Source organism: Cuculus canorus, chromosome 11 (genome assembly GCF_017976375.1).
Source record: "Cuculus canorus isolate bCucCan1 chromosome 11, bCucCan1.pri, whole genome shotgun sequence".
In the NCBI taxonomy this organism is placed as follows: domain Eukaryota; kingdom Metazoa; phylum Chordata; class Aves; order Cuculiformes; family Cuculidae; genus Cuculus; species Cuculus canorus.
The window spans coordinates 15041432-15069161 of record NC_071411.1 but is presented as its reverse complement, the minus strand read 5'-3'; the positions used below and the strand labels follow the sequence as shown (position 1 = coordinate 15069161).

General features: G+C 40.9%; 1 protein-coding gene across 4 annotated transcripts in view; it reads left to right on the top strand.

The window, feature by feature from the left end:
- MITF (melanocyte inducing transcription factor) overlaps positions 1-27730 on the top strand; it is a 106886-nt gene that overhangs the window by 74928 nt on the left and 4228 nt on the right. For 2 of the 4 annotated variants that reach the window (XM_054076446.1, XM_054076449.1), the window contains 7 exons: positions 10955-11182; positions 12243-12326; positions 13633-13728; positions 18974-19091; positions 22241-22297; positions 23336-23411; positions 24989-25136. In XM_054076446.1, the coding sequence (XP_053932421.1) occupies positions 10955-11182; positions 12243-12326; positions 13633-13728; positions 18974-19091; positions 22241-22297; positions 23336-23411; positions 24989-25136 (807 nt within the window). Of the gene's footprint in view, positions 1-1572; positions 1888-10954; positions 11183-12242; positions 12327-13632; positions 13729-18973; positions 19092-22240; positions 22298-23335; positions 23412-24988; positions 25137-27730 lie in introns of those variants that run through there. The other 2 variants (XM_054076450.1, XM_054076447.1) reach the window with 2 other exon arrangements.

Sequence of the window (27730 nt, the reverse complement as noted above, 5' to 3'; positions counted from 1 at the left end):
TGATTCTATGATGTCCTGATGTGCAGCGTGCCTTCAAAGTGGGAAGTTTTTTCCTTTGAATGTAATAATTCAGGAGTTGCATTTGAACTTACAAATAGCTTTTATTTAAAAAAGAAAGGATACAACTGTGTCTGTGGCTTTTGGGTGTTCGCTACATTTTGATCTAGCGCCATCTCTACATCTCTCCCCGTCTTGTGTGTCAGCGCTGAATGTTGAAAGTTTGTACATAAATACCTCAGTAGCCCGCAGGCAGTATTCTAAACACCAGTCCTATCTCACAGGCTAGTGCTATGGATTTGAAAGACTTTTACATCAAACTTACTTTGTGCTTGCTTAGCCCCAAAGTACTGAAGACTGCATTTCTCAACATTTGAAATTATCTTGGCTTGAAACTTTAATATGCTATAAAACTGAGCAAACTTTCACAAACCTCAGAGTAATAAGTGAGACCGTGTTGAGGGTGTGAGTATTTAAAATCCATGAAAGTAGCAGGTGGTGGGGTTTTTCCACCTTTGTTATAGTTTTTATTTACAGTTTGGGAAAAATAGCCTATTTTAGTTTGTTTCACCTGTGAAAAGTCAGCATTGCATGACAGACATCGAGACAAATCCATGCAGGGGCCAAGTCGATTTACTGTATTTAAACCTGCTTTTGGCACTGAGGCTTGAATCATCTCCTTGAATTTTATCTGTTGCAGTCTGGAGAAGTAACCAACTTGTCCCATGCTGTGTGCAGGTAGCTCCAAGTCTCTAGGAAGTTGGTAATGAGGACTTGAAAGTCGGCATGTGCTGATTCACCTTCTGTTTTAAGCTCAGCTTTGGTTACTTTTTACTTAACATCTTGTATAAAACTGTTTTCTGTTTTCTCCTTTCTTAATTTTGTACAAAAGATGTCATTATACCCAGTTCCCTTTGCATTTTTTACATTTGTCAAATGAGCAAAGATGAGCAACCTGAGAAAAACGAGGTGCAGGGAAGGACGCCTCTTTTCACCTCTGGCAACTGCTCCTTCAGGGCTTTGCAGGATTTGACAAAAACCTCATCTTCCTCCTTTCGTATAGCATAGTGCGTGCTCTCTCTCTTCTAGAAATGTACCCAGGATCTCTAAATCCTTTGCACGTGTGAAGGTTGATGTGATTTAAGTACTAGTCTGATGTGCCAGGGTCCTACTGGGGAGGAGGGCTGCTGTTCTGCACCTGCCATGGCAAATGCAGGTGAGTGAAGTCATTAAGACACCACTTTTTCCGGTAGATTTGCAGTGAACCAGAGAACTGGAAGTGAACTACTTTGTTGTGCAGGTCTAGCAGGGGTTACTGGAGGCTGGAATGGTGGCTGGATTAGTAACCCCTGTGAAATGTAACTGATAGCCTTGCTCAGGCTCTAAATATGTGCCTGCAAGTCAAAGCTGGCGCTGGCTAACACAGCGCTTAGCAACCTGAGGAGGAAGATAAGGTTGGACAAATACTTTTACCTCTCTAAAGTGACTCTTTCAGGTCAATAGTGAACAGTGTTAGAGTGATCTGGTAAATATTGGGTTGGTGTTGCTTGGGCTGTAGGCAGGACGGATGATTTTGCTTGGACTATGAAAGACTTTGCAAGGGGAAGCTGAAAGCAGAGGTGGCTTCTGACCATCTGTACTGACTTTGGGCTCTTGGACAGCTGACGTGTCTGACGTCCTATGGCTCTGCTTCCTCTGTTGTAGTTCACAAATTTACGCCACATCTTGCAAGAGAGATTTTGGAAGCAGCTTTATGTCTATCTTTGACAGTTCCTGTAAGGAGTCATTCGTGTCCTACTGTGAGCAATCTCAAGTCCTCTAGCGCCGATGAAAGTGCTGCTCAGCTTCCTTAGGACAGAGGAGGATGGCAGAAATGGACGTAAATATGAGGTGCTAGAATTAAGCTTTTTCTGTGGCAATACTGTAATTCAAACTTGCCTGTCAGATGCAGTTGCGTGGCTGTATTATTGCTTGTTAATCATAAAATATTACGCTCTGTAGCACCTGGCACAGGTGAAATCATAGCAAGAGATTTGTGTCTTATGTCTTATGGAGTCAATTACTTGTCTGTCCTAAATGTTCCAGTGCCTTTTGGTATATTCTCTGTAACTGTATGAAATAAAAATTTATGGCATATGTGTTAAGTAGTAAACAGCTGAAATACTGGTTTCCTAGCAAAAAAAATGCAGGAGTTCAAGGGACTGAGTTCCGTCTGAAAGCCGCACTGGTGGAATGGCAGCTAGCATGCCACTAACCTGCAAATTACATCAGTTCCTGTTGCCTTAAGCTAATTTGGCTAACCTCTCTATAATTTCTTTCAATACTGTTGTCATGTGCTTCTATAGCTGAAGCAGTTTTTAAATACTGATCCAGAGAAACTTTGTTCTTTTTGTCTGCTTGATGTCTTCCCCTTGGATAAAAAGTCACATTATACAGTGGAATTTTTGGTGATGGGCAAAACAACTCATAGTTGTGTAAGTGGTGTCCATTCCATACAATGGGGTTTTTTTTTCTTTTTCATAACTCTTTGTGCTCGGAAATGACTGTTGGATCCACTTAGGCTACAATTATGCTGCTACACCTTAAATAACTGTCTTGTACCTGCCCTGGTTTTGAAATTCAGGGGGTTTTTTTTGGATGAATTAAGTAACCAGGGAGTTTTGTTGTGCTAACTAATGTGATTTCCTTGCATTGACAATGTAAGGTAAATTGCTGGAATCAACTCATCCTGCCTGTCATTCCACAGTCAATACATGTAGTTCTTCACCTTTTTCCTGGTCTTGGTCTTTCTGGTCAGTGTTCTCATGGCCACTATTCTTGGGTTATAGACTAAAAGAAAAATGAAATAATATGCTATAGAAAAGATGGAGGCAATGGGAGAACAGAAGCTGGAGAAGTTATCTATTAGTAGATTCATGGTGGTCATATAAGGAATTATATATGACAACCTGATTGACTCAACTTTGATTACGTTTCAAATAAGGTAGCTGTTCCATCTTGGAGGACTAGAAAGGTTGCAGAAAGCAAGAGGACTGAACTTGTCGTGCAAATTACTTCAGGCCACTGATGTCCTTGGGGTGAAAAATGTGATGCCGTTACTTAATGTTTGAATGCAGCATGTGGAAAAACGTCTTTGAGTTAAACCATTGTCTGGCTGGCAACTCAGATTGCTCTGAGTTGAGTAGTAGAAGGGTTCCTCATGCATTTGCAGTAAAACCTATGATCTGTATTTTAGTGAAATAACTGAAGGTTTTTATGGTCCCTAGGACTTTCGGGCTTAGTGGATCATGCTGTAGTAAATATGACTTGCAGAATCTTGAACCTGGATTAGGAAACTTCAGAATAAGTCACTCTGAATGGAAGAGGCACTAATTGGCTCTCCTCAGACTTTTTTCCTATCCTGAAAGGGTAGACACCTATTTGTACAACTTTCTGTTTTTATTCAAAGTCCTGGAAAACAGTTTGTTGCTGCTGCTGTTAGTTTCTTATCCTTGAAAATGAAAGGTTGAAGCAGCTTTATAAAGCAACTTTGAAACGTTGGACTGGTGTGTTGAACAGGCTTTCTGCTGCAGTGAACCCTGCTGAAGCCTGTAGCCCTTGCAAAACTCTTCGGTGGAAGTGGTTTTATGTAATTTTTCTTTGGATACCATTAATTGCTAAATCGCGCAGAGTTTTAACCTTTCTTAAGAATCCCATGACATAGAGCTGTCTAAGCAACAAAAAGTTCTATTGAACCAAGAAAACTGACCAAAAAGTATTTTATTTGTAATTATAAAATCTAAGTCCTAAGGCAATTTACTTGAAACAAATGCTCTTTTTAATTAAAAAGAGGAAAAAAAATGGCAAGGGGGTGAGGGAAAAGTCTTCCTCCCCCTTGATTAGCTGTCCTCTAAATCTCTGGTATGTCCCTGTGCCCAAACCCATCTCTGCTTCAATGAAGGATTAAGTGATTTGGCTCTGTCTTCACGGGAATGACCGTGGTATTTTCGGGGAGAAGAATCTCCTTCTGTGTGGTTTGGGGAATGGGAATGTGCTCCTTCCCAGCTGGCAGGGGAGTGGTGCAGCCCAGAGCTTCTGGCATTGTGGTGGCCTCTTGTCACTTGCGTTGTGCTAATGGAGAATTTGGGACATCTTCAGTTCTGGAGACACAGACCCAAGGTCTCCACTGCTTAACTCCGCGTCCTGTTTCTTAGCAATTTGCTTGTGCTGGGAACTGGTTGTTGTGTGCAGGAGGAAGGCAGGGAAAGCTGTTTGAGCTGCACGTATGGCTCCTGTCTGAGCTGCCTGAACATGGCAGAGGCTGAACATGGTGCTGGCTGTGGGCTGGACCTGTGGGGAGTCCCAGCGTGAGGATGACCACCAGCTTTGAAATGGTGGCAGCCTTGGCTAGAGCAGGTGCCATATATGCCATGGAAAAGGGGAAATGAAAAGTGGGAAGATGGATAGGTGGCAGAAGAAGTCCTAGGGTGAGGCGACTTCTGCACACAGGGCTATGAGGCTGGACATGATAGGTGTCCTTCGGGTGGGCAAGTCCTGCTTCCACTTCTAGGTCCCCTGTGTAGCTAGTCCAGAACTTTGTTCTCTTCAAAGTCACTTACTGGTTTGTTCAAGATTGGTGGTTTTTTTTTTTTTGTTCAGCCCGTTTGCCATTTCTTTACTTATGTGAATGTTGTGGGGAAAATCATTCAACTAGTAGCAGTATGGATATCTACAGAAGTTTTGTCTGTGAAATTGCATGATAAATTGCTTTATAGTTGCAGGAAAGATCACAGGTATGTGAAACAACTATTGAGTGTTTCAGTTTTGTGTAATTTCAGTATCATTTTTATTTTTATAATACTGTAATTTCAGTCTCATTTTTATGTTTATAATACAGCACCAGAGGCTGCTCATACAAAACTATTCTGTGATCACACTGAATGAATTAATTTATTTCTCCCTGGATGGTAAGAGAAGTTGGAAAGCAATGGTATTTAAAGATGGGACAAGTAAGACGTGATTTTTAAGAAGTAACAGAGATTGTAAAGCTGATAAGCAGGTTCCACTAAGAGGAAATACTCTAAATGCAAGATATGCTGCATCTGTGCTTGCTTTCTGCAGTTACCCATTTCAAACAAATCAAACCCTTGCATGGACAAATACCTAAGTATATAAATAACAGAGGGCAACTAAGTTAGACCTTCATCCAGAAGTAGTGATGGATCAGAGCTTGATCCTGCAGTAATTAATGGGCTTGAAGTTTTCCTACAGGATGACTGGTAGTTAAACCAATACCAGATTTTTATTCTGGTATAAGTTCCCCATTATTTTATTCATTAGCCATTTAATTTCTGAATTACACTGTGCAGAATGCATTGGCCAGGCTGGTAGGCTTCCCTGCCCTGTGCCTGCCCAAGAGTGAGCACTCCTGTACACCCCTGCAAAAGGGATTTGGTCCATGCACACCCACTGGGAGTGGGAGTGCATTACTCTGTTGCCAGGAGACACTGTTCCAAGTTCCTGCCATCATTAGCAAATTATTAGTAAATTATGTCCCTGAGTGATTCCCAGCAAGACTTGAGGAGCCAACATCAGAAGTGTTGTTCCGGTTGCTTGTGTTGGCTTCGTACAAAGGAACTATTTGAGCCATATGATGTGTGCTTAAGCACGCAACATTGCTTTGTATTTAAATTCCTGAGCCCTTGATCACCTTAACTGGAAGTATTTTTTGTTTTTCAAACTGAAGGAGGTGTGTGGGTCTACCCAAGATTCCTGTCACTGATGTGTAATATAACACGAGGATTTTGAAGAACGTAGTCTGAAGTATACCTAAAATTCCCATTGATACGGTGTGTATGCTTAAAGCTAGTGAAAACCATCGATAAAGTGTTTGTTTGATTGACTCTAGACCCAGGGGCTGGGAAAAATCTGCTCTATGTATATGGATTATTGTTTCTTTGATGTGGAAGAAAATAGGCAGTTTCTCAGGAATTGTTTTTCCGCTACTCAGATACTTGAACTGGATGTATGAACTGGTATTAGCAGTCAGATGGCAAGATTAGTGAGAGCCTTTCCACTGCTCGAGATAACTCCAAGATGCCCCAAAAAGTGAGGGACAAATGCTGAGTAATGCTAACCTCCATGAGTATGGCTCCATCCAGAATTTATTCAGCCCAGCTGAGCCTTGTAGGGCTTGAGATGGGTTACATATGGGTGCGGTCAAGCTGATGCTTTTCTCAGTGCTTCAGCTCAAGAAAAAATGCACTAGCTTGGTGTCGGCATAGCAAGAGTGGATGGAGCTTGAATCACTGACCCATGAGAGTTCTAGTGCAGGAGTACCTGGTGCAGTGATAATGCATGGAGCCAGCCCATGGAGATTAGTAGAGGTGCTGCAGAGCTGGTGTTGGAGGCTGTTCTGGGCCTCTGTTTCTCAGGGTATGTTATTCTGCTGACGATGTAAGTGGTGCCTTGATAACCATGCAAATGGAAAATGCACCTGAATACAAGTTGGAAGTACAGCCTTCTACCAGGTGTTTCTGGGCTGAATCCGAGCTGTAGGCTGTCACTTAGCCGTCATTGATCTGTTCCTTGTAGCCAAGTTCTTCTGTTAATGTGGTGTGATAAATTCAGCTGGTTTTGCCACCTTGTCTTAAATAAGGTCCAAAGTCCTGCAGATGATACTTCCATTACTTCTTTCCCTTACTTCCTGCTTCCTAATACCAAAATGTCCCAAACCCCAATGTTCTATTCAGTTTAGTAGTGTTACAACAAAGCTTAGGTTCAGATTCCTGGAGATACAGATAGTTGGTGATACAGAGGATTCAGTTTCAAGTAGCTTTATTTTTCTTGTGTGTGCCTGTTCAGACATATTTCTTTTGGAGCGTATCCAAACCAATAAATTGTCATCTTCCTGCACTTTGTGTCTCATGAGTTTGAAATAACTATTCTTCATCCCAGAGGCAAGAAAAGGCTGATGACCAAAATAAGTTAAGTCAAAACTTTTATTCATGGTTTCAAGTTTGGGGTAGTAGAGTTCCATTGCAGGGTTTGGTTCGAAGCTCTTTTCTTGTGGGATACTTTGTCAAAAAGTAAGACTGCTTTACGACTTGTCTACAGGCTGACCATGGCTGGTATATCTTTGCACATTTACCCAAGTAAGCACATTTGGGGTCTCTTTGGTGTAGACACCGGATAAAAGGATGCTGTACGCCAAAGGCAGAGTTAGTCTCAACAAAAAGCACTGACTTCATGAAACTTCATTTAGTCTGCACCAAATTTTGGCAGTGGAGCTCATGAGGCTGCTCAAGAGGGCACTAGGGACACAACAAAGAATCCAACTGAAGTATCTCGGATGCCTCCCCTGTAGTTTATCAGGCCTCAGACTTGTCCAGAGCAATGGTAGTTGAAACTGATGTCTGTCCAATAAGGAACATGTGTGAAGCTCTTTCCATCCTGTGGGATCTCCTGTCCTTGTTGCACTGCCATGCAGGGTGAGAATAGTTACATCTCATTTTCCTTCATTCTGAGAATAATTGTGTGTTCTTGTATTCAAATATGAAAGCATGTTTGACCATCTGTGGATTCAAAGGAAATGTTGTGTCCCCGAATCTCTACTTTGCTTAATTTTGGAAGAATTTAATGATTGAAAAGGCAGTTCTCTGTGTTCTTTGGGTCACTACTGGATTTGTGTGAGAAAGGTGACGCGTCCTTGGAGAACGGTGCATGTTTAGAGTACAATGACAGTGGCTCCTCTGGTATTTTTTTTTTATGTAAAGGCAATAGAGCATCTTCTCTGCAGCTGATGATCTGAACCAGGTACCTGACAGTAAAGGAATTTCCTTAGAGTCACTTGTTGCCCATGTGTAGCAAGAGTTGACTCCGCATGAAAATGTGGTCTACAGGGTAACTGTTCAGAATACTTACAGAAGGATATACCTTTTTTTCTGAGACAAAGTGACTGTGTAGCATCTCAAGGGTCAAAACTAAATAGATTGTAATTTCCTTTTGCAGTTACACTGCACACAAACAGTAATGTCTATATAGCTGTTACACTCACTTCAAGGGTGTGCAGTGGAAGACAGATTCCCACCCTCTTCCAAAAAAATAAGGAAAAAGAAAACCCAGAAAAAAGCAGACAGTAGCTTCTGAACTGCAGCTGAAATCTGTTGCCCCGTACCAGAGGATGTGCTTCCCAGCAGAATAAAGTACTCAGAGAATAGTTGTGCTTCTGTATTAAGTAGAAATCTGCCTATTTAAGGTTTTAAACTTCGTTTCTCTTGCCTTCCCTGGCACACAGAGGGCAGCAGAGCCTATTCGAACAAAACAAACCAAGAAAAAAAGGAAGAAAACCCATGAACTATTCTCATATGGGGTAACACAATAAAATCTTGAGGAAAGTATGTTCTTGGCTAATAAGTGTGCTTTTTGCCAACAAAAATCCTATGTCGAGTAGGCTGTGTGTGTTTCAAAAGTTGACGTGTAGTGGAGTCAGTTCAGTATGCTAGTATGTATTATTTACAATATTATATTTGACAGTGCCAAGTTGTGATGTGGATCTTGGAATTTTGCTGATCCGTCTTCTGGGAGCACAGAGGGTGAGTAAGAGATGGATGCAGGCAGAAGAGGCTTTGCTCCATTCTGCCGCCCTGGCAGCGTTGAGGGAGAGCAGCAATGGTATTTGATGCCTGTGAAGGAAAAGGAATGTGCAAATTCTGTCAGACAAGTAGGGCTTGTTTTTAAAATAATTTATTCAAAGATAAGTGTTATAAAAAAAATGTTTACTGATAACTTTATGTACTTGGAAGATGAAAATTTAAGTGAAAAATAGACTTATGTGGGAAGCGTAACTCTTACCACTGGTGACAAGAAAATTGATAGCGCCGTTTGGGACTGACAAAGCAAGTGTTGTACTTCTCACAGCAGACTTTTGTTTTGTGTTGTCTTGCAATTTAGTGCAACAAATCAGATTAAACTCTAGAAATCCTATCTTAAGTGTGCTTCCATGTGCCGCAGAGACTTTGGAAAATAATGCCAGTTGAGGAGCTTTTGATGTGCTTGGGTATGAGCTTTTGTCAAGGAGTTGGATAGAAAGACAAATTGAGTTCTGTAAGGTGTACAAGTGCAGTAAGTGTGTTTTGGAACACGCCTTAGTCCATGTCCACCATTCCTGAACTGGAAAACGTTTTCCGGCTGTAGACTGAGAAAGAATTAATGGGCTCTGAAGCACTAGAGAGACTGAGGACGTAGTAGAGCTTTTTTAAATCCTTCGTGTTCTGCTGTAGGGTTTGGATGGGTTGGTGGCTGCATGGGCAGAGTGGTGAACTGCTTTGCCTGAAGCTGAAGATAGGACTGTGTAGCTGCAGGGATTTATCCTGTGCGCCCCACTGCCAGTGGACGTCCATTTCGCTCATAGTGCGTTTGTTCAGTTATTTCTTACTCTGTACTTAAAAACTTTTAACCTTACTGGTAAAGAAAAATACCATTGTCTATTAGTACGACTGGAACGAAAGATGAATAGCGAATTAGCCTTGAGCAAACTATCAATCTGACTTTGATAGCCCATCACTTAAAAGGTCCTTTTATGTTTATGAAACAGCATGACGTCAAAGCCAGGGAAAAGAAGTAATACCAATACTTAGGGCTAAACTTGCATAGCTTCCAAGAAGAGCCTCTGTGTGAACTGTTGTTTCTCTACATGCGTGGCTAATAAGCCGAGGTTGCTATAAGTCTGGGCAGTGGTGTTGAAGTGTCTTCTGCTGGTTTGGGGTAGCCTGTTCATGGTGCTTCCATATGCAAGTCCCCCAAACTGGACTGGCATAGAGCAAAGGATATTGCAATTGCTTCTCTCGCAGCCTATAAGTAGTATGCTGGAAATGCTTGAGTATAATCATTATCAGGTGAGTTGTTATTATTTTGAAACCTGTTGCTAAGAAGACTTACAGTATACAGGATATCACTTTTTTCCGTTGTCTGGTATGCTTTATTTAACTTCTTCCACAAAAATAAATGGTCACTTTTAACAGCAAAAGTCACTTTAATGGAGCTGTTTTAAAACAGACCAAACTTCTAAGAGTATTATTATGCTTTGATTTGTTTTCTGCCTTCTAATAAAAGCATTATTGATCAAAGGGGGTTGACAATTTCTTGGATACGATGGAAAATTTGTATGGAAAAAAAAAAAGCCTTTCTTTTCTTGCTTATTTAGGGTGCACGAGAATAGCTAGGTATGAGATTTTTTTCATATTTCATATATAAAAAAATTCTAGGTACTGAAAAGTTTATCTTAAATACAAAAATAGCTGGTACTGAGGACAGTGATTGATTTAAACTGAAACACTTCTTTTTCTTGCATCCTATTTGCATAATGTGTTTATAAACAGACTGTCTTATTTGTATATGATTTAGGCCATATATCTAAGATGTAAATAATCTGTAGGCAAAAAAATGCTGTATTCCTTTTTTATAATCAATGTGTTACTTAAACCCAACAATAAATCTTGTGATCTCTCTGTTACTTGACATCCGATGAAGGATAGCAAGGATAGCTATCCATGCTACTTGATTTTTAGCAGTAGCTACTAACAAGTAAATTGAGTACTGCAGTACTACTTTCTCCATCTTTTAGTGAAAACTAAATGTCGCGTAGCTGCAGGTGTGAATGGTGGAATGTTTATTCTGAACTGTCTGTGTAAACTGGACGACCTGAGCATTGGTCTTAAGGGAGAAATCTCGTGTTGTAGAAAAATGAGTGGAAGTTTTTGTTTACTGTTAATAAGTTGGTTACTGGAACAGTAGCTCATAAACTGATTTCTTGCCACCGAGTGTGAATTAGTGAAATGCTGCTGACTTCCTTGGAGCTGCACAGGTTTGTACTTAGAGTCAAATGCTGGTGTATATATATCACAAATGTATAGCACAAATCGATAGCGCATGTGGTGATGATGTAAAACAATAAAATGCTTTTTAAATTGTCACACAGGTGCAGACTCACCTTGAGAATCCAACCAAGTACCACATTCAGCAAGCCCAGCGGCAGCAGGTAAAGCAGTACCTCTCTACCACTCTAGCAAATAAACATGCCAACCAAGCCCTGAGCTTGCCATGCCCAAACCAGCCCGGTGATCATGTCATGCCACCTGGAACTGGAAGCAGCGCACCCAACAGCCCAATGGCTATGCTTACTCTCAACTCCAACTGTGAAAAAGAGGTAATACTCTGTCACTTTGCTACTTCTTCAGTAAAATGGAATTGCAATCTTCTTTCTTTCTGTTTTGTTAAGAAGTTATGTTTATCTTCTTTTCTGAACTGTTCACTTTAAAAATCTAACTTCTACCTCTTTGTTTGCCTGATGAATATGTATTTGCATAGAACATTTTGGCAAAAAAACTGTGTCTCTCTAGCTTCCTCTATTTTTGAACTATTTTAGCTAGTTTATGCTTATTAAAAGTACTTCTCCCCCTTTCCTTTTTGCACGCAGTGAGTAATTGACCTTTGGAGAATACAAAGGACTTCTGTAAGTTGTAGCTCTCTGGAATAATGTTATTTATGGCTCGTTCAGTGTAGAAAGAGCAAAGAGCATAGCAAAAATAACTGAAAAACACAAAGCTTTTTGAGATATTTTAGATATTTTGCAGTAGAATTTCAGCAAGTCTCTTGCTTAGTTGAAAGGCCAGATCATTCCAGCTAATATACCCTGAAATGTTACGAATTGCTGTTTCATGATAAGGTCAATGCTGCAAATGCAAAGATTTCCCTGGCCTGTGCCTGGAAGTCCTTCACTGCCTTGTCTTAATCTTTGCTAACAAAAACTTCATTGCTTGTTAGGTGTGTGCTCAGGTGCTGAAGGAAGATGATTTGAAAGATGTTAAGTGTAAAAATCATAATTTTTTGTAACTCAGCAAGTGGGATACAATTGTAGAGCTTCTCTTGTCCTCCTCAAGCTTTTGTGCCAGGTTTTCAAAACAATGCCCTCTATGAGGAAAACATTACGCAACTTTGAGAAACAGTTATTACAGAACGTATTTTGAACATGTGAGAGAAACTACTTGTGCTCCGTAGTTTCAAAAGAAATGAAAATCTAATAATTCCATCCTGTCATCCCAGTTGTACCTGCGTCTTTTTTTCCTCAAGATATTTATAGCTGCACTTTGCCGTGTCATCAGGCACATGTGTGCTCTTTATGGGACTGAGACTGTGTCGTGAACTCAGATCCATGCTTTGCTTGTTTTTTTCTTTTTCTTTTTTTTTTTTCCTCTTTATTTCTGCAGGGATTTTATAAATTTGAAGAGCAAAGCAGGGTTGAGAGTGAGTGCCCGACTCTGAATACACACTCACGAGCATCATGCATGCAGGTACTGGATGACACAGGAGTTGGAGCACATGTCCCCTTTCTAATGAGCATGTTTCTTTGAAGTTATGTTGAATAAACTTGCCCCATAGTGTCTTTAAGAAGTTGTATTTAAGGTGTATTTAAGGAACGAAACACCATCATTTCTGATTAGCATTGATGTCAAATATGCATTAGGAGACCTGAAGAGGGTTAATGCTTTTCTAACCATATGATGCTATAGCAGAAGAACATATTAACCATGCCTTAAGGTTTCATTTCAGGAAAACTTTTCTAATCCAGTTTTACCAAGACTTCATATCTCTGTTCTTATCCTGGCAACAAAGACCACATTTCTAAGCAGATCGCACTTGCATTTAAAAAAATTATATGAGAAGGCTTTAATCCATCCATAGTAATTCGTCCTTGGTAGTCATCCTTCTAATTTTATTTTTAAAATAATGAGTTTTTATTCCTAATAACGAGACTGTGGACATGGGCTGTAACTGTTAGTTCCTTTTTTCGCCCTTGCTTCTAGTCAGTGTAATTTGTTCTGATCATGCTTTCTTGAGCAGATAGAAAAGTCCCATATATTACTATTTCTACCACCAGCTTCATGCATTGATTTTGTACGTGACTGTCATTTGAGCTCCTTTTTTATAGTATGCAAAAAGGAAATAGTCCTGCAGGACAGTTCAGAGCACCTGCACGAGTGCTTTGGCAGACTGCATTTCTCTTGATCATGCAGGAGCTTCCAGAGGCACCTTCGGGCCCAGCCCCAGCAAGGTGATGTCTTATGGCATCTAAAATCGTTTCCAAGCTGCTCTTGGGTTGTGCTTCCTGGAAAGGCGTATGTGAATCCAGTGGATTCTGTACATCACCTGCAGATGTCAGGGACTTGGGCGTTATGTCTGTGCACAAGTTTTAACACCACAACTAGAGGAGAGAAGTGGAGGGTAGGCAGGCGGTGCTGCATGGGGAAGAGGGATTCGCGTCATTGGTGTAGCTCATTCTGTGGGCCACTATCTGCTCCGCTGTTCTTGGAAGGAACAGTGTGTCTGCGGGCAACTAGTGCAGGGTAACTGCTGGTGGGGGGAGTGGGTTAGATAGACCATGAAGCCTCAGCTCTGTTATAGCCTGACTGTCCTGGCTGAATAGCAGGAGTCATAGCTGAGGGACTGGATTTGGAGCGTGATAAAACCGCACAGACACCTCTGCTTGGGACCTGGCTGCAGAGACCCCGCTTGTGGCTGAAGTGCTTTGTCAGGCCTCTCTATCCTAGTGGTTTCGATAACTGGTTTGTTTTTCTTTGTCTACCTTTTCTGCTGCAGATGGATGATGTGATCGATGACATAATTAGTCTGGAGTCAAGTTACAATGAAGAAATCCTTGGCTTGATGGACCCAGCCCTGCAAATGGCAAATACGGTACAGTGGCCCTTTCTATTTGGTTTCCCCGATAAGTCTAATTGTCTTTCCTCGAGAGAACGCAAAACTAGCCTGACTTTTTCTCCAAGCCGTTAAGTAGTTATTGCGTTGTCCCATAGAGGATAATTAGGTTTTCTTTGAAGAGTTTAAGTTGTATAATTGCAATGAAAAACACAAATTTAAAGAAGTGTAAAAAATGATTAGGGGAAGAAGACTTAGGAAGCCTGTGAGAAAAGACAAAAATCAGAGGTGTGAAAGTTGGTGAGCAAGAGAATGTGCATGTTACCTTAGAATTGCAATTTGTCTGCTGGCTCACATTACTGTGAGCATTAATATAATCGTACTTCTTGTTTTGATCTTTTGGGGAGAAGAGCGCCGGTGAATTTTTTTGCCTTAGGCTTAAATGCTGTTAGATCTGGTTGAGTAGATGTCTGCCAGTGCTGGCGTCTGTTTCTTTTTCATCTAGTGCCAAAATTTACAGCTTACCACATAGCATCAATTTTGTAGCATGGATTTACATTTGCTGACAGTAGGTGTCTGATGTCATGTTAACTTAGTCCCGTGCTCCCACAGATTCCCACAGCCCTCTTGGAGACATGGTGTAGGCTGCAGGAAATGGTCTGCCAGCATCCCTTGCTAAATAGTGCCCTTTGAGTAGATAGAGAAGTAACCGCAGAGACCTACCAGAAGAATTAATTTTCCTTTAGTCTGACTTGAAAAGTGCATCTGCCCTGGAGTTTGAGAGGAAAACTTAAAAACCCACGAAAAGATAATTTTCAAGACAGTTACTCTATTTTTCTTGAGGCTTCAGGAGAACCTGGTGGTCCCTTCTCTTAAGTTCCATTGGATTGAGACCTGTTGAATTAGAGGGGACTTGGATTTCTTTGCACTTTAATTCCTCTCTCATTTCACAGGGATGCCAGCAGTGGCTCTTTGCTTCCAGGCAAGGACATACTGGTACTCTGCACCCTTTTTGTGCAAGGAGTTCATGTAGTGAATATTTAGGGTAGTCTGCATCCCTCCTGCTTGCTGTATGATGACAAACCTTGTAAAGGCTGCCTGCTCCAGATTTGTAGGGAAGTTTCACTAATTGCACACTGTATGTGATGAAGCCTGTAACGTAAGGATAAGGAACAATAGATTAAGACTTCATAATAGAGTTAAATTACTGAAGGCGAAAAGCATATTTCAGTCCCTGAACCTGATACCAATCTGGAAGAGGTGAAAATGGAACTGTATTTCCCGACAGTTGGTTTCGGGGGAAACACGATGTAATAAACGCTTTTCTTTTGGAATAGGATTTAGTTCTTAAAACATCCAGTGTTTTACTAATCAAGAATTTATGCCCGTAGACTGAGCTAAGTAGAGGTGGAAGAAATCAAGAGAGGAAATGGTCACTAAAGAGACACAACCTATAAATAGCTGTGCTGAGACACGACAAAGGCTGCTGTTGTTCCATAGCTAACAAAGAACAGAAGGACCAGTTTGTTACATTTGGTAACAGTATTTAGTTGATAAGCAAAATCAGAGATTTCTGTGTAGAGCAAGCAAAGGGAGGTTTCCAAGTGCCGCTTAATTGGAAAGGGCTCAGTGCTCTCAACTGTTTGTGAAAGTGTTTGTAAACTTTGGTATTGGGTCACAAGTTAACTGGCTTTGCTTCTGTGGTGAAAGGTATCACAAATGGTTGCTAGTTTGCTGAGAGGGTTTTCTGTGTAGATATGACCTAGTAATTACGTCGCTTGGTACTACGAAAGGTAGTCTTGTATGCCAGATTGCAATGACAACTAATTCATCCAACTAATAAATTTCTAGCAAAAATCTCATGTGGAAGGCCTTGTGAGTATGTGCAGCTCCACTTCTAAATGTGGCTTTTCTGGTAACGGAACAAAACAATCTGTTGTAGGCTGCCTGAGCTGGGCAGCAGAGACCCTCCAGTGTGTACTGATACCTTGGAGTAAGCCTTGTTGGTCACACAGCTGATACCTCAGTGATTTATATAGAGCCTGAATGACCTGAATGTGGATGCCTGTTTAGTTGGAGTAGTGGAGGAGGAAGGAAAGCCTCAGACACCTCTGTAGGAACACTGTGAGGAGTCTGCAGTAATGATTACCATACTTGAAATTTCGGTTATAGAAAAGCAGTAATTTGTGTGTGCACCTTGCAAAGCCAAGGCCTAGAAATATGAACTCTCACGAAGGAAGGTTTTTTAGACCTTGCTGTTTCAGTTAACATAAGAAGCTAAGCCTTGCATAAGCTGCTCTTCCTACATTTACTTTTTGGGGGAGTAAAGGTGGCTATCTTGAATGACACTGTATTTTGATGTCTTCTTAGCCAGAAGTGGCTAATGAAGCCTGAAGGGAAGTGATTTAAGTTGGAAAGATGCTAGAGTGTGGTGAAGGCAGGGAAGGAGCCTTCTTATAACCAGAAAAAAGACACCAAATTCCATGTTTTTCTCAGAGGCCTGCCTCTTCCCAGTGAAATGGCCGTGGGAGTTTTGAACATTTTCCCATTACTTTGTGTTTGGGGAAAGGGATGAAAGCTTGACTGTCTTAACAGATAAGAGCTGAAATGTTTGCAGACAGTGTTTAATTTTTTCCAATTTCTTCCAGTAGGAGGCATTTGAAATAAATGCTAGGTATTGCTGTATGGTGTGCATTATAACCCTCTTCTGGGTTTAGGGTTGGGTTTTTTTTTCCCCATTTCAGCCCAGTGCCTGCTTTTGTGTGCTTAACAGCGCTGCCAGTTTGTCCATCTAAAAACAATGCTGTCAGCATAGGAGTCCTCTCCATTTCACAGTTCCCTGAACTCTGCACTAAAAAGTATTGGTCTTGCCTTACTAATTTTTATTCCTCTTTGACCTGAAATAGAATTGGGAACAGAGGATATGCCTCAATTTTAAATTATCTTTAAATGCAGGTATTTTAGCCATGTTAGATGAGCTGAAATGCTGTATACATTTTATATTTTTCAGTATCAAGTTAGTCCCAAAGATGTAACTTGCAGCCATCACGGAGAAGAGGTGTCTTGGAGGCTCACACTGAGTGTGGACCATATGTGTAGTTGCTCTTGTAGTAAAAAGTTAAAACTGAGGCTTTGGCCTGTAGGGTTCAGCTTGCTGAGAAAAGTAGTTGAAGAAAGAAACTGATTATTCTTTATAGATTAAATTACTGATTAAATCACTGGTTTGAAATAGTTGGTTGGCCTCTGTGTCTGATGTGAAGCATTCATATGTACATACAAACCTGCAGTGTTTAGCAGCTGTGCAAATTTGTCCCTTCATCTTCCTTTATTTAGCTAATGCTGCATCAGCAGTGCTTGTGCTGTGGTTGTTACACGGCTCTTGGTATGGTTCCTCTGGTGCTTGCAATTTCTGCAAGACTTCAGTGTGCACATTCAGCAGCTGCTGCTTTTACCCTCTAACCCTCCACTTTGTGGTGATTGCTTACACCCGTCCTGCTTATTTACAGGGAAATCTGGCACAGTGTTGACACCTTTGGGGGAATTAAAAAAAACCCCTCAAACATGATTAACAAGCGGGTCTGTCTTGCAGTAAGGAAGGCAGCTTGATGACCTTAACTGATCTCCGTGTTTGTTTGTAACCTAGCTGCTTCACCCAGGCTTTGAGATGCTAGTTTCTACATGTCGGGGTGGTGGGGGACATGTGTATTTTTTTTTTTTTTTAATTCCCTGACATTTCTAATTAGATTTCACGTCTGGTTCTGAACTTCAAGTCCCTGGGCTACAAACAAGGTCTTTGTGCTCTCCCCGGGGCTTAGGAGCATGAATAGAAAAAGTGCATCCAAGTCAGAAGGGTGTATGACGCTGTTGCTATGCCTGTGTCAAGAATGCATTGGAGGGGCCTAAAGATAGAAGGGTCAGCCTCGTAGAGCAGTGAGTGGTCACCCTGCCACTGATGTGGGTGCATGACAACTTGAACCGTAGACTGTGATGGATGGCTGTCCCCTTACATTTATTATAGGTGTTCCTTTTTTTTTTTAATATTCAAGAGCTAAGGGAAGGGCAAGAAATTGTAAGACTGAGTTTTGGTAAGAATTCAGTCACTGTTTTCCCCTGTCACTTAAAGAGTGAGTCAGGGGACTTCATTGCTGTTGTTGGCCACTGTGGAGACAAGCGTCAGCATGGCTCCAGGATGATAGTACTGTATTGGTGCGTATCAGCTTTGCTTGTTATGGTACTGCCAGGTAGCAGGGAAATTTCCTTAGGTCTCAGTCTGGAAAGGACTATCAGTAGGACTTTAATAGTCCAGGCTGTCGCTCACTCCATTGTATTCAACAGCGTTATTTACATGGGTGTAAAGTTAGTGCTTATCCTAATCTCTGCAAGGATCAGTGTCTTGGAGGGATTAGTTTTCTTTGCAGGAAGGATAAGTATTGCCACTCAGTTAAGATATCATACTTGTCTCTTCAGACCTAGTTTGAAAACAGAAGAGAGATAGGTAAAACAATCCACTCAGGATAAATGTGAACATCTTTAAATACCTTTCAATTTAAAGGGATAGCTGCGATAAGTCTTCTTGGAATACTAACCTATTTCTGTATAAATCTCCTTGCTTAAACATACGTAAATAAGAATAGCAGAATGAAAAAGTAATTGAGGACGCTTAATGTAAAAATAATCTTCCTCCTACTGGTGCGTGTTCTTGTTATGTAAGGCAAATAGCAAGTTAAAGTAAACTTACATGTTTTCTGTGTAGGTAGATTTAAAATGAGATGAAAAATGTGATTGATGAATACAGTGTTTTCCCCTCAGGCATGTGACAACTTGCTAAGTACTCTCACTCACATATTCCTGGAGAAATGGGGGCTTCCTCTAGGGGAGTTCTGTAGGTTCTATCAGATGTTTTGAGTAAGAGAGGCATTGAGGGTACAGATATAATAGTTTAACTGAAAAATAAGGAGCAACAATACAGCAATACTGTCAGCATGTTACCCCTTCTTCCTAAAGGTTGTTTGCAACTTCGAGTTGTTCTTCCCTGCTTTTTTTTTTTCTTTAAAAAAAAAAAAAAAGTATTGTCTGCAAATTCTTGAGGAGAGAGAGGACAAGATTTTCCCAAGGTAAATGTTTTATTGTTCATTCTCATGCATATGTGTGACTTTGGCTGACCTTATTGCAAGCTCCGTTTGCATGTGGAAAAGACCACAGATTTCTTAGCAGGTTATTCTTCTGTACAAGGGCTTTTGTAAAGGCAAACTAAATGATCCTTTTCCTTGTTTATCTTTTCCAGTTGCCTGTGTCTGGCAATTTGATCGACCTTTATGGCAACCAAAGCATGCCTCCACCGGGACTAAACATCAGCAACTCCTGTCCAGCTAATCTTCCTAATATAAAAAGGGAACTCACAGGTAAATGTCTAAAATACCACCTTGGAGCAACGGTATAATTGTTTTGAATTCAGGTGACATTGGACATAATCTCTGTTGTGAGAAAAAATGTATCGATGAATGCTTACTTTTTTACTTCACAGACCATTTTTTAGCAGACATTTTAGCCTGCAATGCAGTTGTGTTCATGTGTGGGTGTATGCGTGCTCGCTGTGATGAATTAAGATCAAGCCCCAAGTAGTTGTAGTCAAATCTGCACATTGAAAACAGTGTGTCACCGGAAGCTTCTCTTGCAGAGCAGTTTTCTGTCTTGGGCTTATTTGTTTTATCAACACCGAACTTTAAAAACTTAACATCTGCAGTCTCTGTCGGATTCATTTTAAGGAATGCTACATGTTGAGGCTTTACGTTAGTAGGGCAGGGCAGTAAGGAACAACTAACCTGTTGTAATATGAAATGTGGATACCTAGAACCTATAAAATGTAAAATTAGGTACTCAAGAGAGAATATGCATCTTTTAAGATGAAAATTAAGTATCCCTCATACTTCTTGTTATGTTGGTTCTTCCAGCAGTGCTCTGAATAAGCTGTTGGAGGCATGAGGAGTGAAATGGGATGTTAAAAGCCTCTTTCTCTCAAGTAGTTGTATACAGAAGCTAAATAATTTGAAGGAGTAAATAAGTCTCATATCCTCCAGCATGTTTCATTTTTGCTGTTCTGCTTCACTCGAAAGGATATAACCACATGTAGGGTACATGGCAAGCTGTCCACAGGATGAACCAATGGAGATCCATTCTAGAGCCGATGACAAAAATCATCTTAATACCCAGAAATAGCAGTTCTTAAGCCCACCGGGGAGTCACGCTCTGTGCAGTGTGGTAGAGGCATAATTTCTTGGCTGTCATCTTTCTTGGTTTCTGTTGTGAAAGCTCTAAGGCTGACTCAGTTGCAAAGCAGGTTCTGGGCAGGAGTTAGTTTAAGTAGAGCAGTTTTAATAGCACAGGAGTCAGCTTCTCGGGAGGAAATGCCACATCTCTGTGCTGGCGGATATTTGCATTTATATGACTGCATAAAATTTGAGTTCGGCACTGAATGATGGCACACAAACTGCACAATGGTTTCTGGGTGCTAGAGATGGAAAAGCTTGTACAGCAGTGAAACTGTATTAAGTGGAAGGTGGTGGGAAGGCAAGAATGACCCCAAGTCCTGCTTTACAGACAGTTTCATTGCTCCAGTTACAGAAAAACAGAGGTGGCAGTAGACTGCAAACTAAACAAACTTGTCACATCTAGGCTGCTGGATTCCCTGCAGACAGTTGTGTAAGACTTCAGGCAGACAAGGCAGAAAGAGAAGGAAAATTAGTGACTGAAGTGGTCTTATGGAAATCCTCAGTGTGTCAGAATAGACCTGAATTAAGTTAAATGTCCATATGCTGCATTCACCTGTATGAAGAAACAATTTAGATAAGTGCTTTTTCTGTTCAAAATATATAATTGCAGATTACATTTAGTTTAGGAGAAGTTTAGGAATTAAACTGAAATTTAACAGCAGTCACTTTGGCATTGATCTGGCCAAGCCTTTGTGCAGAAATCACTATTGATGGTGCTTTCTGACAGCTGGTGATTTTAAAATAGGCATGTTATTGCAGGCAGGAGGTCTTCTGGTTCTCCATTTCCTGACTTTGCTGTTGGAACTGGGCTGGAGAGGGCTTCAATATTGAAATCTAGTATTTGTCAGAAACCTTTCTCCATCCTACTGTATAAATATCAAAGTAATGAAGAACCGAGCAAAGTCAAAACTATTATCCTAGCATCTGGTGTTGATGATGGTTGTGAGTTCTCAGCTGAAGCATTTAATGGGAATCCTGCTCATTCAGGAATGAAGTTTCCATTAGTTTTGGCCTTACAAACCTCTTATCTATTTCATAAGGCAACATCAGATTGAACCCAAATTACACTGAGACGTGATAATCTTTCAAGCTTTTGGGGAGATTGTGTAGGAGCCTAGTGTAGAAAAGGCTATGTCTTGTTAGACTGCATATATGGTAGCTCTGTGTGTTCTAAGCAATGAAGTAGTAAACTTCCAGTACTCCAAGGGAAACCTTTTATCACCTGTTAATATGAATTGGATGGGACTTAATCCGTGTTTCTTAAAAATAAAATAGTACAGGGAAGAAACTTGTTGGAGTGCATTTTTTTGTTTCCATAATGGAACGTGTGATAGATCATACACTCATTCCTCTTATCTGATTTGCTGTGAAACTCAATAATGCTTGCTGGTACTGAGTTTTAAATGCAACGAGACAAGGATTAATGACCTCACCTTTTTTTAAAAAAAAAAAAAAAATTAAATGGGCAAAGCAAACATGAAAATACTTAAAATTGCTTGAGAAATGTAAGATCAAATGAGAACTAAAAATTAGAAGTTTAGTTGTGCTTTTGCCCAAACTCAAGTGTGATAATAAATGTGTGGTGTGTGCTTAAGAACAGTCATGAGTTGAGGAGACAACTGATGTGCAGTATGCTTGTCATTATTTTTCTTTTTGCTTTTCCTGAGGGAGAGACCATTGTTTTCTAACAATATTGCTAATCAAGATGTTGAGTTTTTCATCTTTTTTTTTCATATAATGAGAATAGTTAGTGCAGCTGGAAAACACAGCATTTTTCATAGGTCACTTAAGTTATTCCATGTACATGCCACAAACAGACGTAACCGTAATTCTGGTGAGTAGAGCCTCCAACTCCTGACTGCTTCACATCCTGTGCAGGTAGCAATGCAGCAAGCATGCTGTTCCTCTGGTTGAGCTTCTGTGTGGTACATAAGCGTGCTGGCTGCACGTAAACGTAGGAGAAGGTATGTTGGATTTCAGCAGTTTGCTGTCCTCAAATACCTTGCTGAATCAGGGCTTCCGTGGGAAACATTCTCATCAGGAAAGTCAGTATGGGAAGTGTGGGAATAGGCACCGCACAGGGGCTGAGGTGAAGTTGAACGCTGGTGTTGCATTTCAGCAATCGCAGCTTACGTAACGGGCCCTTCTCACCTGCTGGAATGCGTGTAATTGGTTTGACAAATACCGATCAGGTTTCCTGCACGCATTTCACAGACTAAAACATTGTGTTTGCATTAATTTAATTACTTCTTTCATGTGCACAGCGTGTATTTTTTCTACAGAGTCGGAAGCAAGAGCGTTGGCTAAGGAGAGGCAAAAGAAAGACAATCACAACTTGAGTAAGTTTTGATTCTTCACACTTTGCATCGATTCTAGTAATGATTTGGGGGTTTGAGTGTTTGAATGCTGGTGTTTTAAATCTGAATGAGACACTGCATGCAGTGTATAGTACAATTTCATTATATTAGGCCCATAGATCAAATATCTCTAATTCTTGTGAAATGTGTGCTTAAATCTACTTTTGAATCTTAAGCTTTGTTTTTATTTTTTTCAACAAGCCAAGTGAACAGGTGTTTGTTTTCAGTGGAATAACTGGAAACAGCATTTGATCCAGTTAATATCCAGAGTATTGCAGAGCATTGCCTTTTTTTTGAAGTTAATCTGAAATCTTAGATGTGCAGTCAATTACTGACTTGAAACTTCAGCGTGCGTCCTCAGAGTGGCAATTTTATAAATTTTGTTTTTTAATGGAACACATTTCCAAATGGAAATGTTCTGATTTTTAATGGAACACATTTCCATGGGAAAAAAAAAAAATTAAATTAATGAGCATTTTATGACTTAAGAATCCTTAAGTTGTCCTTTTATACTTAATATTACTGGAAAAAGGGAAGTGTTTCATGCCTTGAGCTACTCAGAGGCCTCTTCCGTAGCATGAAATGCTAATGCACAAAAACTGGTATTTAAGTTTGACTTTTGGATCCTCAAAATGTTGCAACTGGAAGAGCACTTAAAAAAACCAGACTATACATTTCGTGCCTTTTTCTGGTTCAGAATTTCGTTGAACATCTAGGTTTTTGTTTCTGAATTTGTTTTTCTCTCGGAAACATTGGCTTCTCAGTTGAGTCTTATGCTAACACAGCTATCCTGGTTTTAGCATATCAGTTTCTCTACTGCTTCAGCAGTCCCACATTTCTACAGGATAGACAGAACTTCTGTCTTAGTGTGTCCATGTGTAGGAGGGCAAAATAAATTGTTCTGTTACTGGATTCAGGCAAATGTTTCAAAGGCACTTGGAGACATCTTTGATGAAATGCTTTATGTGTTATAATTAAGGGTGAATATTACTTGTAACATTTTTGCTGTTTTTCCCAAAGTTGAACGAAGAAGAAGATTTAATATTAATGATCGCATAAAAGAACTAGGCACTTTGATACCCAAGTCAAATGACCCGTGAGTATATTGTGCCCCAAGGAGACTCTGGGAGGGAGGTTATAAAAGAGTCTTAGGGGAGAAAAAGAATTTCCAAAACAAAGAAAAACAAATCTTGAATTTTCTTGTATAATCATGGCACTTTGTGTCTGTAGAAATGCTTGAAGGTTCCATTATATTAAGGTTGTTTTGGGGTTTATTTTTTCCCTTTTGGAACTTGCTTAAGTTCATATCATTTGATCATTTTTGTCACAAAACAGTCACCATCCCATTGTCAGTAGGTCAGCATCCAGCAGGACCCTGTGCTTTGGCAGGGCTGGGATTGATGCTCAGAATGACTGCCTCGCCAGAGGTAAAGTTACCAGAGTGTGAAATCTTGGTCTGCTCTCACTGCGTAGCAGACTGCCTGGCTGCTCATCCTGCTAAATGATTCTTTTAATTTATTGGATGCCATAGATCAGCAACTCGGAACCAATCCCTCTTTCTGTGAAAGTGGAGGGCAGTTCCTCTGGGAAGCCATTATATTCATCTTCCCTCCAAGAAAAAAGCAAAATAAGGAGTGTAGCTGTCTGTCTGTTCACTGATTATTTCCCAGTGTTTGTGGTGGTTTCCCAGTACTTCTTTTAACTAATTTTATTGTTACTATCTTGTCTTAATTACACCCAGCACTGATTCAGTAGCAAAGAACCACTTTTGCTCTGGAGCTTGCAAGTCACACCCAAGTCTGAATCAATGCCCTGTGCTTTTGGGGAAAATTTACATTATTTTGAGGTAGTTGCTTATGGAGCAATCCGTAGCTGCTCCTAAAAGAGGCTCTTTAGCTTGCGCTAAGGCAAGCAAGGCAGTGCTGCACAGTATCAACCTATGGGAGAGGTGGGCCTTTGGTCTGATAGTGTGCAGTGAACTTTTTATTTTTATTTAAAGCAAGATGATATGGGGGAGAAGATGATGCAGGGAGCCTCTCTTAGAGCAAATGTGGGAGGAATAATGTGGAAAAGGCAATATGGGAGCCCCGTACCCATTGCTGGAATACTGTCACAGCTAGGCTGCAGTGTGGCATTTGTGTTTTAGCCAGAGTTAAGTTTAAAGCACTTAAATATGCTGCTATATAGGGCTTTTCTCCTCCTACCATAACACAGCTCTGATACAGTGCTACTAGGACCTAAAGGGTCTTTCTCTCGTGGAAGGCATCCCCCAGACAGCAAGCCCTACAATGTTTGAGAAATGTCATGTGGGATTTTTTTGTTGTTGTCTTGCAGCCTTGCTGTAAAGCAATGAAAGGAGCCCCTGGTCCTTAGTGGCTCTGCGCAGTGCTGGCTGCAGGCTGTGTGGGTGACAAGAGGTTGGCGTGGAGGCTGCAGGGAGCCTGCGCGGCCCTTCAGCTGAGCTGGGGCTGCCTCCAGTCTGCCTCCCAATAGCTGTCTTCTGGCCCCCTCTAGTGCACTTCAAATGCCTTCTCTATTCATAAACTGCAAAAAAATATTACCCGGGTGTTATGTACATATGAAATGTAATCATAGCTGCTGACGTGAAGGTAATGACTATAAAAGAAAGCCTCTCTGAGAGCCCTAACTTTCCCTTTTGTGTTGATTTCAAAGGGATATGCGCTGGAATAAGGGAACTATTCTGAAAGCATCTGTGGACTACATCCGTAAGCTGCAAAGAGAACAGCAACGCACGAAGGAGCTTGAGAACAGACAGAAGAAGTTGGAACATGCCAACAGGCACCTGCTGCTCAGAATACAGGTTTGCTGATAAATAAGCTGCAAATGCTCTCGATGTTGCAGTGTGTGACTGCAAATAATGATAACTGAAGCTTGTTTGTAGGAATGTGGGTTAGAAGGTGCCACCATTGTAATATATGGTGACCAACGCTGAGATATCTGCAGAGGTCTTTCCAGAATATAGCAGGATACTTTGGTTTAAAAAATGTGTATATAATCTCTCAACACTCTAGTAAAACTCTTAGGGCCGGTGTCTTGGGGTTTTTTTTTCCTACTATGTCCAATATAAGCTGCAAACCATCCTATGAGAAGGATTTATATGGTAATGTACTTTTGGGGGGGTGCCAGACCTAAGGAATCAAAACTTCATATATATTTTATGCGTTTTGATAATGATCAAATTCAGTTCAACTGTTTGGGACTATGTTCGCTTTAGTTGTCTTGTTTGTGGAGTTTTTTGAACTATAGCTTTGATGCTTGTTTTCTTTTCTTCTGAAGCAGTTCCAGGTGAATGGCAATAAATGAACTCTTTTTGTTTTGCTTGTGAATTTCCTAAACTATGTGGGGACCAATCTAGGCCCTGTCTGTCAGAGAGGCTCTACAGATTGCAGTCTCCTACATCTCATCTCTTTTTTCTTCTCTCAATCTGCCCCTCCTTGATGCACTGCAGGACTCTGTCATCTGCGTTCTGGTGGAGGGTGAACACTGCTCACAGGACAAAGTGGGCAGGGAGGGCAGTATTGGTGCCAGACACTGCAGCACCATATCTTGAGTTCCCCGTAGGTACTGTGGGGACTGGCAGCTGTGTTTAATGTGAAGGATGCCCTAGCTTGCCTGAGAGCAGTTGCAGAGAAGCACACCTAATGTGAGTGCTCCAAGAGTTTTTGCAGCAAGACAGCCAAGGGCTGTCTTCTAATTGGATGTTGAGCTGTGGTTTGTTTGTTTTTTTTTTTTTTTCCAAGGAGTTATGGTTGGTTGCCTTTTTTGTTCCTTGAAGTCTGTAAGACTGTAAAATAGTTCTCCTTGACTCTGAAAAGCAGTAGGTGGCATGAATGTGTTTTCTCTGTGAGTCACTGGCTTGTTGGATTCGCCCAGGTTCCCAATAAGCCTGTGTTACAGAGAGATTTAGGAGTGAAAACTGCATTTCTCTACTTAATTCCTTTGCCTTCACCTTAGGCTGGATAGGAAACATTAGCCATGCAGCCTACACAGCTTTTGTTGTCAGCTCTGCTCTCCAGGTGGGCCAAGATAGCTGGATATCCACTCCTCTCCATAAGAGGGTAATTAAAGAAGTAGATCTAGAATTGAATGTAAGAGCATAGAACACAGAAGCAGCAATGTCCCAGATATTCTCATGTTGCTACTCACCTGCAGTTCAGGACTCTACATGCAGGCTGCAGCGTGCCAGGCTGGCTCCTGTGTTAGGAGACCCCTGAACCACAGCACGGCTAATCCACAAAGTAGATAATGAAGCTAGAAATACCTGAAAGTCAAGTGTGGCAGTAAACAGCTTTAAAATAGAACAGGCTGGAATAAGCTTCAGCGTAGTTTTTGTACTTTGTATAGTCTGTTTGCTAGAGCAAGATGATAAAGATGCATGACCCTCCTGCAGAGCAACATCAAGCAGTGGTATTTCAAAGCTAAGTCAGATCACTGTTTAAGTATCTTTCTACCTTCCTTTGCATTATCTGCCTGCTCTGGCTCCTTATTCAATTGAAATACCATGAACTCCAGACCCTCAAGTAATGGGCAGCACATCTGGCAACAAATAACTTAGTGTCTGTATTTTCCCTTTTTGTGTTGATTCCAATTAAGCATAGAATAAGAAACTTCTGATTTTGGCATGTTAACTGATGGAAAAAAGTGGTTCCTTCTCCCACCTTCTTCATTGATCTTGCAGTGTTGCATTAAGGCTTGTTGTCTTAGCTTGAAAATGGAAAAAAGGCTATTAATCAGCCTCAGTGACAGGAATATTGAGAAGCAGTACAATCAAAACAGTGATTTTGATTGCCCAATGTAATGCATAAGTGGAAGCAAAACATCTCTCACTGCTGCATTTAAATGAATTTTTCTATTATCTGTCTTCCATCAAGTGCATCTATGTGATTAAATGTAAAGGTAGGATTTAAACTTTTTCATGAAGATTTGAAGAATCCTGGTTGTGTGTGAAGTCTGAAGCCTTCCTATGACTTGCCTGTATTTTTTCAGTGCAGGAATAGTGTTGCTCAGTTTTGCTGGATGTCTCTGCTTCCAGCTCTACTAGACCTATGGAATGAGAGGTGTCCCTTGCAGTGTTTCTGCAGGACGTGGCAAGCATCAGATAGACATGCTATGCCTCCACATGTACATTTTAAAAAGTACTAAGTGTATGCCTCTGCTGTTCCACTCTTTTTTCCAAATTTAAAATGCTTTCCTCACCTGGGCTGATGCCAAAGTTGCCTACTGTGGCACTGGTTTGAGAAGCGGCCCGAGGGGAAACGTGTCTGCTCTACAGGGCACTGGGATTTGGCTCTGGTGGAAGTTCTGAGGAGAAGCATGAAGGGCTTGGGTGGGGTGGTGTTCACCCACCTCTTTAAGAGACTAGTCTTCAAGTGAAAATCTGCAGGGCAGAAGGGT